Source organism: Lemur catta, chromosome 22 (assembly GCF_020740605.2).
Source record: "Lemur catta isolate mLemCat1 chromosome 22, mLemCat1.pri, whole genome shotgun sequence".
Lineage (NCBI taxonomy): Eukaryota > Metazoa > Chordata > Mammalia > Primates > Lemuridae > Lemur > Lemur catta.
Genome location: NC_059149.1, coordinates 13,128,879 through 13,141,812, shown reverse-complemented (window position 1 = coordinate 13,141,812; position 12,934 = coordinate 13,128,879). Strand labels below are relative to the sequence as shown.

General features: G+C 41.3%; 1 protein-coding gene across 6 annotated transcripts in view; it reads left to right on the top strand.

Moving 5' to 3' along the window:
• The window catches only part of NRG1 (neuregulin 1), a 976,611-nt gene that overhangs the window by 759,841 nt on the left and 203,836 nt on the right, over positions 1–12,934 (top strand). For 2 of the 6 annotated variants that reach the window (XM_045535447.1, XM_045535446.1), the window contains exon 1: positions 5,238–5,517. The exons of 2 other annotated variants lie outside the window; for them this stretch is intronic. In XM_045535447.1, the coding sequence (XP_045391403.1) occupies positions 5,418–5,517 (100 nt within the window). In that variant the 5' untranslated portion in view covers positions 5,238–5,417. Of the gene's footprint in view, positions 1–4,980; positions 5,518–12,934 lie in introns of those variants that run through there. 2 more of the 6 variants (XM_045535444.1, XM_045535445.1) reach the window with 2 other exon arrangements.

Here is a 12,934-nt window from a genome sequence, read left to right as displayed (position 1 = left end):
AGCAGAAAGGAGGTGTCAAAATGAATGTCAGAGTAGGTAATTAGTAACTGATTGATAGAAAATGGGAGTATCAGAACTAGGTTTTTTATCTTCATTCTACTCTATTCTATTTAAATTCATTCTGTGCAAAAGTATTTAGTACTTTAGAAGATGCAAAGAATGGTGCTAGGAATTCTAATGGATGGCAATATGAAAAAAGTGGATAAAAGGATACAGAATCTCTGCCTTTTATAGGCTTATATTCAAATACAAACAATGTTTCCCATTTCCAATTGAGGGAATGAGAAACAATAACTATATACCCAGCTACATATATATTCACACACAAACAGATATATACACACATGTATATCTACATACATACATGTGTATATATATAAATTTAAAATATTTGCATCACATACACATCTATCTGAATTAAGGTTGTTGATACAAGGGGATTGAGGAGGATAAAGATAAATAATTAGTGTGGAGATCAGAAAGTGTAACTGAAAAGTTGGGTTAGGATAGTGTTCCTAAAAGGAAATGTTTTCAAAAACCATTACATCTTAGAGAACCACTTTATTATAGACGAGATTTATGACACTGGCTCTATTTGCCAAATAGTGTCCAAAAAAAGAAATCAGGCACTAGTATTTAGCTGTATTACCCATTTTTTTAATCCATGATATCAATCATGAGAGCAATCTTAATAGTGATGATATAATACTGGTGTGTAGTAATTTTTAAAATTCACACATGCAGAAAAACATAAACATAGATTTCATTTGAATGTTGAAACATTACCTTTTTAGCATTTTTCTTTGGATCCTAAACTCATAATTTTGTTATAAAACTGTCTTCACAGCAGACAGAGTATGATTAATTAGCAATTCTATTAAATATTTGCCAAATGGAACGGAGGGCATCATTTCTAGTTTTCCAGCATCTTGCTGGTCAGAAGTGCTCTGTTTAATAAACTCAACTTGCATGTTGATTCTAAGAGTCTAAGTGAACATGCAGGGCAATTGCTAATCTGTGGATTAAAGCTCTTTTCATCTCATTTTCCTCCCTCATAGGCTAGTCTTTGCTTGTTTCAGTTTTGTGTGTATTCTTATTGATTGCTTGTTAATGTCTCCTATTTTTAGTGACATCATGCAAGAGTATTATCTGATCTATAAAATAGTAAATAATTTTCACGTACCATTACTATAATTATGGTGCAGATGGTGGAATATGCTTGGAATCACTAGAGGTAAATTTACCACGAAGCTAAGGAAGTTTATTCTTCAGAGCTTCTCACTTGTAAGGACCTCGTTAATTTCTTGTACCTAAATTTGTATTTTTCATTTTATATTCTTTTCCTTTAAAAAGGACCCCCAGATTTTATGAGTTTCAGGTTCTAGAAAAATTATCTGGTCCTGCTTTTCATATTGTATTGGTATAATCTGTTTTTATGCCTTTCTCACAATATTTTAGGTTCATGAGAACAGACACAGTATTTTATTTGTGTTTTGCTCCCGTCTAGCATTTAATTCAGTTAATGCTTGGTGAATGAATGAATCATATACATTTAGTGGTTGTTTTGAAGTTGACTCTGGTGAGATTTTCTTTGCATGCATGCATCCTTATTAATGTCAACTTTGTTGCAATTTTTTCAAAAAGTAATCTTTGTTTAAATTATCTTAAGTCACTTCATGTTTTAAAAAAATTAAAAGCAACTATTTGCAGAGTTCTAAATTAAATCCCATTACTGTCAATAGGCATATTTTGCAAAAATGCAATCTATCTTTACATGTTAGTCTTCTTTCATTTAATTTTTTCCTGTTTTTAAAATTTTCTTGGAGTAGTTCCCAAATGGGAATTACTGAGAGAAAGGGTATATTCAGCCAGCTTTGTAGATTGTAAGAGTGCTTCTAGAAGTTAAGCCTCGCCAAAGAAAAATGTAATGACACATGATTGTGCTTCTTTTAAGCTGTCATTTAATATAAGGTCTATTTAGCCTTTCTTTATTTCTCATGGTGCTTATTTATAAATCTCTACTCTTTTTTTTCAGTAGTTGACACACGTTGACAGGTTGACATGATACCTGAGAGCTGATATACCCTGTATAATACATGCTCTAAGAACTGAACAATATACAACAATTTAATCAAATTAAATCATGAAGATATGTCATCATTTCTAAGTTATACATTGAGGTTCATATGTTGTTTTTTAAGAAAGCATAAATACTCCTCCTCCTTTCTCCATCCCTTGTTCTGGTCAGTTCCAAGGCTTTTTAAAAGATGCAAAATAAATTCATTTGCTACTTCCTGACCACAGAGATGAATAATTTAAGGACATGAAAGTCTTCATAAATCTCAAAAATGTTTTAACTATCCAAGAAATGAAATTTTATTTGGTCAGTTCTTTAGCTGGTCATAAATGATGTAATAAACCCCTTATAATTCCCATTAAATAACATAAAGAATAAAGACATCTAAACAATATATTAGTAGGAAAAATTTTTTTGGACTTTGCCATGAATTTCCTGACAATTCAGCTGTAATTGGCAACTGAAATGTATTCCTGAATCTGGAATAGTTCCAGAAAGCAGCCTTTGCCTTGCAACTGCTGCTCCATCATCTTTCTTTAAAGTTCCTTCAACAGTTATCATTGAGATTTTTTCCCCCTTTCTCTAACACATCAAACCAAGGAAAAACAATTATTAAGTGCTCATCTATACTCATCTTCCTCTCTTTGTATTTATTCGTTTCCCAGCCTTAAAATTTCCATAGGAATCTTGTGGGCATGTTTTATTTTAAAGGTACTGTAAGATCAGTACTCTTTTTTGTAGTCATTTATATTTAGTTTTGGAAGATTGGCAACTACCCCTATAGGTTCATCCAAATGAAAATTTATCACAAAATTGTAGGCTTTTCCACTACTCTCACTGAAGAATTACTATAATTAATAACTAACAAGCTGTTTTGTGAAGTGAAACATCTAGACCCAAAACAAAAGTGACTGAATTATAGAGTTTCCATAGGTATGGGTTTTTACAAGTAGCTTATTTAGGAAGATCTTAATTTTGTTTTTTAAAATTCCAAGATATGTTTTTGTTGTAAGTCCTTCAATTCGAAAATGATGATTTGTCTGATAACATGTGGCTAGTGTATTCTAAGCCCTTACACTGTCTTACATCCTTGAGACAAAGTATCCTTTTTGAAACGACTTTTCTGAATTTTTCTGTTTCCTACTTGCTGAGCAGTGGCCCCTCCTGGGAAAACAGAGTTATTTCAGCCAACATCCAGACTCCATCTTCCATTCGACCCTGTGGAATATTAATAGGGCCACTGAGAAATATGCATAATCTTTTCTCTGGTTTTGCTGTTTTTATGGTCCAGTGAAAATTATACATGGTGTCTGTAGGAAGGCTATCAGAAGATATTCGGACATCAAACTCTTAAAAAGTAAATAATAATGGCAATATTGCTAAGATATCTTTTAACAATGAAACCCACTCAACAGAGTTTGGTTTTTATGTCAATGCAAATTAAACTAGAATAAAATCATTCTTATTTTAGGACAGTTTTAAGATGAACGTTTTTGCCCCCCTTCCTTCCCACCTACCTAGCAAGGAGACATTCCCAGATTTCACCTTTATCTAAATTGTGTCAATTAGAAAATACAGTGAGAAGGCCATATGTAGGTAATGGTTCACATAGCATTCATTAACCCGAGAGACCGGAAAATCAGGAGCAAGTCACTTTTACAGTGGAGTAAAAGATTTTAAATATGGATTGTTCATACTCACCACTTCCTGACCACAACACAAGAGTGTATCACCGTAAATTAACAGTCTTAAGTTAGCCACAGCTGTGGTCTAACTATGAGAGTGTTTTCTTTACACAGAGAGGATTCTGGATCATTCCGTGGTGCGGATTACTCTGGTCGTTAACTCGTGTCCTTTGCAGCAGAGAGCCAAAGCTCTCCTGATTTCACTGCTCTTTAGAACTCTCCACCAGAGGGAGGACAAGGGAAGGAGGAGTAGGTTTCACGCGCAGCTCAGAGCAAAGTTTGAATCTGAGGAAGACAGCACTAATGAATTAAAGATCTCCAGCACTTTCTATTCTCCCTCTCCCTCCTTGCTTTCCAACTTAGCAGAACTGAGTGACTTCCAGCTATTTGCACTCATTCAATGGTCGATCGTGCTTTGAACTGTTTTATCAGTTCCTTTGAAAAGTAACCTGTAGTAAGAGAGAGAGTTTAGGAAGGACATTCCCTTGGAAGAAGCCAGGTTATTATTATTATTATTATTATTATTTTAGGAAAAGCTGGAGAGGAGAATTCTAGCAGGCACACACTCAAGGCGCAGATCGACAGAGAATGCAATCTGACCATCTTCAAGGTTCACTGAGCCTTCCTGGGTATCTGGAACTGTCTGACCTTAACCTCCCTGCCCCGCAGAGTTTACCTTTGCTTACGTGCGAGAGGCTTTTTCAAAGAAGTGGGAAAGGAGTGAATCCCCAACGCTTCCTCCCCCTGCCAAGGGCTCCAGAGCGACAGAGCCTTAACAGGGGGGGCAGGTGTCAGAGTTGCAAACTTCCCCCCCCGCCCCCCGTCTTTCTCTGCACGGGAAGAACGGATCGGCCCGCCCGGGCGATGCCTGGCAGCGGAGGGGGGCGAGCGCGAGAGCCCCTGGGTGCCGGGCTGCGTCTCCGAGTCTCCCGGGCCGCTCGGCGGGGTCCCCCGGCCGTGGTGGCGGTGGCCGCGCGTCTCCGCGCAGCGCCCAGCGACCCCTGTCGGGGGCCCCGGGCAGCCGCCGGCGCCGCCCCCCGCCCCCCCCCCGGCCGGGCGGAGGAAAAGGGGCTGCGCCCGGGAGCGCCGGGCCAGGCTCCTCCCGGTGGCGTGTCCGCGCCTCGGGGTGGGGGTGCGGCGGGGAGAGGGAGGGGTCGAGGCCAGGGGAGGGGGAGAGGGAGGCGCCTGCTCCAACCTGCGGGCGGGAGGTGGGTGGCTGTGGGGCAATTGAAAAAGAGCCGGCGAGGAGTCACCCCAAACTTGTCGCGACTCCGGGCTCGCGCGGAGGGCGGGAGCGGGGCGGCCGGGGCGATGGACGCGCGGGCGGGACGGTGACCGCCTCTCGCTCCTCGGGCCGCGAGCGCGCCGGACGGACAGAGGCCACGACGGGCGCCGCCGGCGGCGGGACCCAGCGCAGCGGGAAGCGCCGACTCCCCCGGGCGACCTCCCGGGCCAGGTGGCCGGGACCGCACGCCGCGCCCCCCGCAGGCGACAGGAGACGCCCCCGCGCCGCGCCAGCGCCGCAGCCCGGCCGCTCGCTCTTCCCCCTCGAGGGACAAACTTTTCCCAGACCCGTTCCAAGCCCTCGGACCCAACTTGTCGCGCGTCGCCTTCGCCCGCAGCCGTCCACGCAGAGCGCTGCCGTCGCCGGCGAGATGTCGGAGCGCAGAGAAGGCAGGGGCAAGGGCAAGGGCAAGAAGAAGGACCGAGGCTCCGGCAAGAAGCCCGCGCCCGCGGCTGGCGGCCCGAGCCCAGGTGGGTGCGCAGCGCGGCCGGGGTCCCGCGGTCCTCCTCCTGCTCCTGCTCCGGTGCTGTCGCCTCTCCGTCCCCGTCCGCCCGCGCCCTGCGCTCCGGGCGCCCGCGGAGCCGGGCGGAGGTGCCCCCGCGCGGGGCGGCCGCTCACCTGGGCGCCGAGCCCCGCCGGGTGCGGTGCCCACGCCCGGGGGCCCGGGGCGCGCCGCGCTCCCTCGCGCGGCCCCTCTCCGGCGCCTTCGCCGCGGAGCCCGGCCCGGGAGCGCGACCCGGCGTGCGGAGCCGAGGCTGCGTGCGCGCCTGCCCCGCGCCAGAAGGGCTTTGCACGGGCCCCGTCTGCCCTCTAGCGAGGAAAGCGGGCACGGCCAGGTCCCCTCCGTGCGTCCGGCTGCGCGGAACGGGCTGGTCGAGTCAGAGGCCGAGGGGGCAGTTAGGCGTCGGTGTTTGGGTGGAGAGGCAGCGACACAGGGTCGCGGTGCGCGCGGACCTTCCCCCCGATTCACTCCCGGGCAATGGCAACCCGGAGCAGCGGAGAGAGATTCCTAAAGGTCAGCGAAGCAGGCAAAATCTAGCCCAGTGCCAGGAATCGAGTCTGCACCCACCGAATACGTTCTACAAACTTTTGCCTTTGCATTTTTCTGTTTTAGGACCTCCTTGGTAAATATGGCTAATTAACCAAGAGATGTCAGAAAGCGACAGTTTATCAGAATTTTTGAACCCAGTTGCTTGCGGGGTAGATATAGAGTGAAATGGCAGTTAATGCTTTCTAGAAACAAATCTTGTATTTGATCGTCAGAACAAGGATCAGAATGACAGTTTTATCTTCGATGTCCCTAAGAAGGGCTGATGGCTTTAGATACTGCCTTGGACAGAGGAGGCATCCTGAACAAATACTTACAAGTGATTCAGTAGATGCTAAAAGGGGAGGGCAGGGGAGGGATATGAGAGTTTTTTTTTTCCCTGACTCTGCAATTCCCGATTGTTAATTGATCCAGATGCCTTAAGTCGCTTAGAGCATACCCCCAGCACACATTTTGCAAAGTACTTCTGAAGAATTAATTCAATAGCGCCTGCTAATACCATGGCTGAAGGAGATGAGCAGAAATATTTGTCTGTTCCTTGCAGGAAGAAAACAAAGCAGACTTGCTTCGTTCTCTCGTTGGCATCACTGATAGCATTTCAGAACCCGGGTTGTTGGCAGAGACCTTAAGCAGAGTTTTGAGCAAAAAAGACATTGAACAGAGAGTAATTGTTTAGCCACTGACCATTCATGTGCATGTTTCTATAACAAGGCGCTGCTGGCCAGATTCACCTTAATTACTGCTCATTAGGCCTCATGAGGGCGTATTGAGACCTTTCTTATTCTTACCCTGTATTTTGGAGCTACAGTATGGCATTTATTCAACAAGGCATGAAATGTGGAGCTGGATTCGCAACCTCGTTAAATGACTCTCTTCACTGTCCTTTCTAAGGTCATTGTAGTACCTTAAAGAGACCTTAGACATAACCAAAACCGTAAAGTTGTAAAGAATTATTTGTGGGCCCTTATTGGTCTGTCATGGTGTTCTCCTGTCTGTCTGTTGACTTCAGAAGTTTCTTTGGTCCCTTGTAGATGGTCTGATGAATTCAGGAGGAGACAGTGGTCTGAAGTAGCATCCCTTTCAGGTAGCAGGTTTGCATTTTGTCTAGGGTTCACAGTAGCAGTTCCGTAACACAGACATTTCAGACAAGCTGGTCGTTCAGTGGGGGAGAGACTTAGAGGTAAGCAGGCATTGCTGTGCCCTGCAGATCTTATCTACTTGGTAGGCAGTTGTCTTGTGACTGCCTAATGTTCTCACTTGACAGAGTTCCAGAGCTTTCTTGGTGCCTCTCATTCTGCTTTCTAGTCCCATAGCTGAGATTTATTTCCTCCAAAGATTGGTATCTTTCAGTGAATTTTGCTCAACTGTCTTCCCTGAAAAATTGGGATGAATTTGGCTCTGGGTTAGTTTTCAGTATATTTCTCTCTCTTTTCCATCAGGTAATAATCCTCTTTGGGGAGAGACTTTTTAATCCTGTCAGAGCATCTTGTGCTTGTTAAACCAGGTGAAAATACTCTTCGTTTGATTCAAAAAGAATGGTCAATTTGAAACCACCTGGATACAGAAGCACGTGGCATTAAATAGTATTGCTTTGCAATGAGTGTTTCTCTTCTTCCTTGTCATTTTCCTTATCATGATAAGTGCCAGGGTGCTTTTCTCTATCTTCGGAGACCTGAGGGCCATCATGATTTGTGGGAGAAACCCAAACTCTTTAGGTTTCAGGAATCCTCAAAGGAATAACCTCCAGATGCCGTAACTGTAGTATGCACACTTGCCATGCCAGCCCAAATTAGGACTTAAGAGGACAAGCGTCTCTTGAATTGCTCCCACATTAGTGCCCTTTGATTCCAAGTTTCATTCCTTTCTTAAAACAGCCAACTGCAACTGTATGTCGGTGGTGATACATAAGTAACAGCCAAGCCTCTCTGGTTGTTTCAACCTTGCTTCACAACAGGCTGGGGAGAGAGAATGCCCAGGGAACTCAGCCAATGAGCCCCGCTGTGTGCTGTGTTACATGCACAGGCATAAACACATCTGTTGGCGGGACATTTTCAGGGGGAAAAGGCTTCTTTAACTTTCACATGACATGAGTGGCTGATACGAGATACATGCGTGACTGTGTTTCATAGCATCTGCATTTTTACACAATTATTGAATTGTGTACTGTTGGGGCTACAGATGTTCAACAGAATTATCTATTTCATAATAATAGGTCTAATAGGTCCCAAGCCCTTGTGGTCATTGATTCCTCTCCTTTGCTCAAAATAAGCAACCTAAGCATATTCCTGGGCTTTGTGTTACGGATCTGTGTACCAAGGGTCTTGTAACATCCTGAACCTCCTAGATGCTGGACCTCCCATATTCAGCCTGTTATTGTTTCAGCTCAACAACCCTTTTTCTTTTGAAGCCTGAATTACAAAACTGTAGGTGGGTTTTTTTTTTTTTTTTTTTTGCCAATGGGTATTTTACTCTAAGCTTCCTTTATGATTCTGTTTGCTGATATTTATATACTTTTTTTTTTTTTTTACTCTGCACAGAATTCTTTTTTTTTTTCCCTCTTCCTTTTAAATGACCTGGAAAAAATTCATGGTCATACCTAGCACGATTCAAGAACTGTTGTGTCTCCCTTCACTCCTGGCAGAAGAGGCATTTGTGAGTACAGGTGGTAAAAATAAAATTGGGAAACTTAGTGTCTCAAACGGTTAGAGGCAGGCTGTGTGCTCCCCGAATGACATCACCCACCTGTGTCCTTAACGAAGTGGCTCCACAGGCTGAAGTGTTTGTAAACATTCTTGGATATAAAGTACCAACAGGGCAGCCTATGTTTACAGAACGGGAGGAGCATCCAGGGATCTGCTTCAGCCTGGTGACTTGTAACAACTTACCTTATGTAATTTTTAAAAACATTAAAGATTATTAACAGAATAAAATAAGATTTATTTTGAAGGATCAAACTAGCAGGGAGAGTAGAGTGGGAGAAACTTCTACACTATTCTCATATCTACAAAATGATAATACTGATGGAAGAATGGGGAGAACAAAATTTATATAAAATCAGAATATATTAGACCAATATGTGAACAGTGAACACTCTGCTGGACATTTTTACATTTATTAACAAGAGAGCTACTATATATTGCAGTGTAACAGATGTATAATGTGTATTTGATCACCTGTCCTTTAGAAAATAAGAAAATTCCTCAATATTAGGCAGCAAAAGGCTGGATGGCCTAGTTCATAGCTCCCCAGCCAGATTTCCTGGGTTTAAATCCCAGTTTGACTACTCCTTAACTGTATAGTCGTGGGAAAGTTACTTAATCTTGCTGTGCCTAAATTTCCACTTAGGGAATAATAATAGTATTATCGTTATTGCACGAAAAGCACTCTGAACATTGCCCAACATGAAATAAGTGCCCAGTAAATATTAGCTGTCTTTATAAACTTACTTAAGAAACAAATTGTCTGTGTCTTTGCAAAGATATCTGATATAATTTTCAAAATTGACCTTTTATGGTAAAAAAAAAATCCAAAGCTGAGTTTGGATTACAGTAGGTATAAATATTAATATGTACTACCTGTAAAGATAGAGAAATGTGGATAAAGATGTCAGATTTCATAACTGCATGCTGTATTATGAAAACAGTGCTGAACTCAACCTAAATATTGAAAGTACAGTGAGGTGCAACATAATTTTATCTCTGGCAGAAAAATGCTGAGGTTTCAAGCTATGAGAAGATTTTGAAACATGACTCTTTTTTCTGGCAACACTTAAGAGTTGATGCTGAAACCTCACTTTAGTGTATAGAATGCGTAATCTTCTCTTTTGGGACTAGAATAAGTTGTAGCATTTGAAAAACAAAGTGTGCATCAACCTGCCTTTGTTATCTTTTTATCAAGTGTAACAGTATATTGCTAGCAAGGTTCATAGGTTTGAGTGCACGTGTTTCTAAATATAAGCAAAATGGTGAGTATAAAAAATTCACATTTCTAGCTATTTTCTTTCCTCTTCCACTTCACTAGAATGGCTACTATGTAGTGCTTAAAGTTCTGGGAGTGTGATAGATTCTCACTAAATCAGTGTTTTGTTAGCATTCTCAAAGTAACAAGTTAACTTTGACTTGACTGGTCCTGATAGTTTATTGTGTTCTGTTACGATAGAACAAACCAAGTACTAATATTTTGGATGAGCCATTTTATTTGCTCAAAGAAGCAAATAAATGGATTTCTGATTGTTTAGTTTACCCTGGAACTCTCCCCTTGACAACTAGAAAAAACAAAAATTAAATTGGATAGTATTAGCTTAAAAACTGATTTATTTTAACCAGAGGAAAAAAATATATCTATTAAATATGCTATTATGGTACATAAAATGAAAATTTCTAGAAGGAACAAGTGATGTTTTGGATTCATCCTAATTCTGTGCATGTCTGCACTTGTGTGTGTCCTTGCATGAGTTTTAATATATTAAAAAAAAAAAAGCAAGCTACCAAAATACCAATAGATGTCAGTGTTTGTTGCTTTAGAAAAAGTGAGGTGTTAGGAAAAAAACAGAAACAGCTTAATTTATTTTCAGCTTTAATAAGCGTAAAGCTGGCTATTTTCCCAAGTTTAATAATGCACTGTATATAACCCTGTTGACAAAAATACATTTTGTTAAGAAAAATATCACATGTTCATATCCCTTTCTGCTAAATATTTTTTAAATGCCCCTGCAAATAAATTTCCTGAAGAATTCAGAATGTAGACAGAAAATATGCTAATCAGTGTTTTTAAAAATCAATTAAGAAAATTGGATTTGTTTTCCATTTTTAAACTGTAAATTAGATGTGCAAGTTTCTTATGTCGCCTTGACTACAATTGATGAAGTGCACTTTTCAGTCCGTGTCAAGAGGGATCTGTGAAGTTGAGCCTCTGGGTAGGCCAGGGATGATCAGAGTTCTCTTCTTCCTTCCTTTGACAAGTGTCACCTTTCTCTGGCCTCCAGAGGGTGCTCCAAGAGCATCACACTGCTATTCCCCAAAGATTGACTTTTTTTTTTTTTTTTTCTCCTCCTCTTCTTTTTTTTAAGTTACTGGGCAATCTCTTGGGAAGAATAGCATCCTGATTCCATTCCAGTTAGCTGCCTCAACTCCAGTTTGTTTTCCAGCTAGACCAAATAGCCTGAATTCATTGAGAATTCTGAATCAGAATATTCTGCAACATCATTCTGATGATGATTTTGCAGTTATCAGCTTGCAAGGGGACATCTGTCACATTAATTTTCACTAGTGCCTTTTCCCCAGAGAACCAGGCATTCGTAAGTACCTTCCAATCAGCCCTTACAGCAACTCCCAATAAGTGCAAGAGGTACCCACAAAGAGATTTTAGTCATTTTTAAAAGTTTCACTCTGGCATTGGAAAATTAGAGGTGAAAGCATCAAAATTGAACTAAGGATCTTCACTAACAGTTTGTTTTCATCTCTTTATGTCACTCTGTTTCCTCAACCCCTGGCTACAGCATTTTATGAGCTCTCCTTTGATTGCATTACATGTTTTGAAAACAGGATCGAATGACTAAATCTTTTAGATCATAGGCCAATAATATTTTAATGCAGTCACATAGCTCTTGTTATTTATGGTTTACCTGTTCCTGATTGAGTCCACCCTGTACTTAAAATTTTTGTCATGAGTTACTCATATTGCTCCCCTTCCCTTTTTAAAGTGCAATATTATTCACATTGTTTCTTGCTCCAAAAAAAAGATATTATTGATGGGGATCGCCTTTGCTGCAGTGGCCAAACCTTGCATTTCACAGCTTCTATAGAGCAGCAGCTGCCTCCTCTGGGCAGCTGTCGAGTTTTAGTTTCAATGATATGAGAGTCGGAATGTTTTATTAGGTTGAACCACGTTGTACATGGCTGAGTATTGAATTTGGCTGGAGACCAAGGTCATGTTCATATGTAACCTCAGGTAGGGTTGACCATGTCATAGAGTTTAATATTTGGGCTTTTAAAGAGTAACTTTATAACTTTATTTATACTCTGTTTATTATTTTAAATAAAATAGTAATGACAACTTTGAAAAAAATTCTTAACCAAGTTTTTTTTGTAATTAAATGAAGTTAAAGTAATATATAAAAGAAATCTAGGCTAGAGAATCATGGAGGCAGTGGGGTTTTCTCCAATGCATAGATCAGCTCATATGATATCTATATAAAATGAATTCAGTGTAAAGTTACAATGCCAGCTCAGCTAACATTTCTCTTAGAAAGAAAAATAGTCAATTTCTACCATAAAATATAAACTCTTATTTTTATTTGACTTGTTAGCAGACTGTTACCATGCTTTATCTTAACCACCATATTTCTACAGAGAGATTACAGAGCTGTGGGTAGGAAATATTGAAGACTGGTGAATAATCCTGGCTGAATTTTATGAAGTAATAGGAAAAAAAAAACCCACCATTACCCCCTTTTACTGTACTACATCAGTGCAAGTTTTCTAGTAGTTTTAATGAGTGTGAATTTTACTGTCAAGTGAAAATGCATCTCATTATCAGATGGCCTATATTTATAAATAAAGTTAAAATTTAGATAAAAACAGTTTTTCAAAACTATATGTTTATGATTATAGCTCATCTCATTGTTACATAAAATTGGACAATTTTAGGGACCTACACTGCTTTTTTTTGTTTGTTTTAGAGACAGGGTCTCCCTCTGTCACCCAGGCTGGAGTGTAGTGGCATTGGTCACAGCTCACTGCAGCCTCGACCTCCTGGGCTCAAGTGAGTCTCCTGCTTCAGCCTCCAGAGTAGCTAGGACTAGAGGCAAGTACCATCGTGCCCTACTAATTTAAAAAACT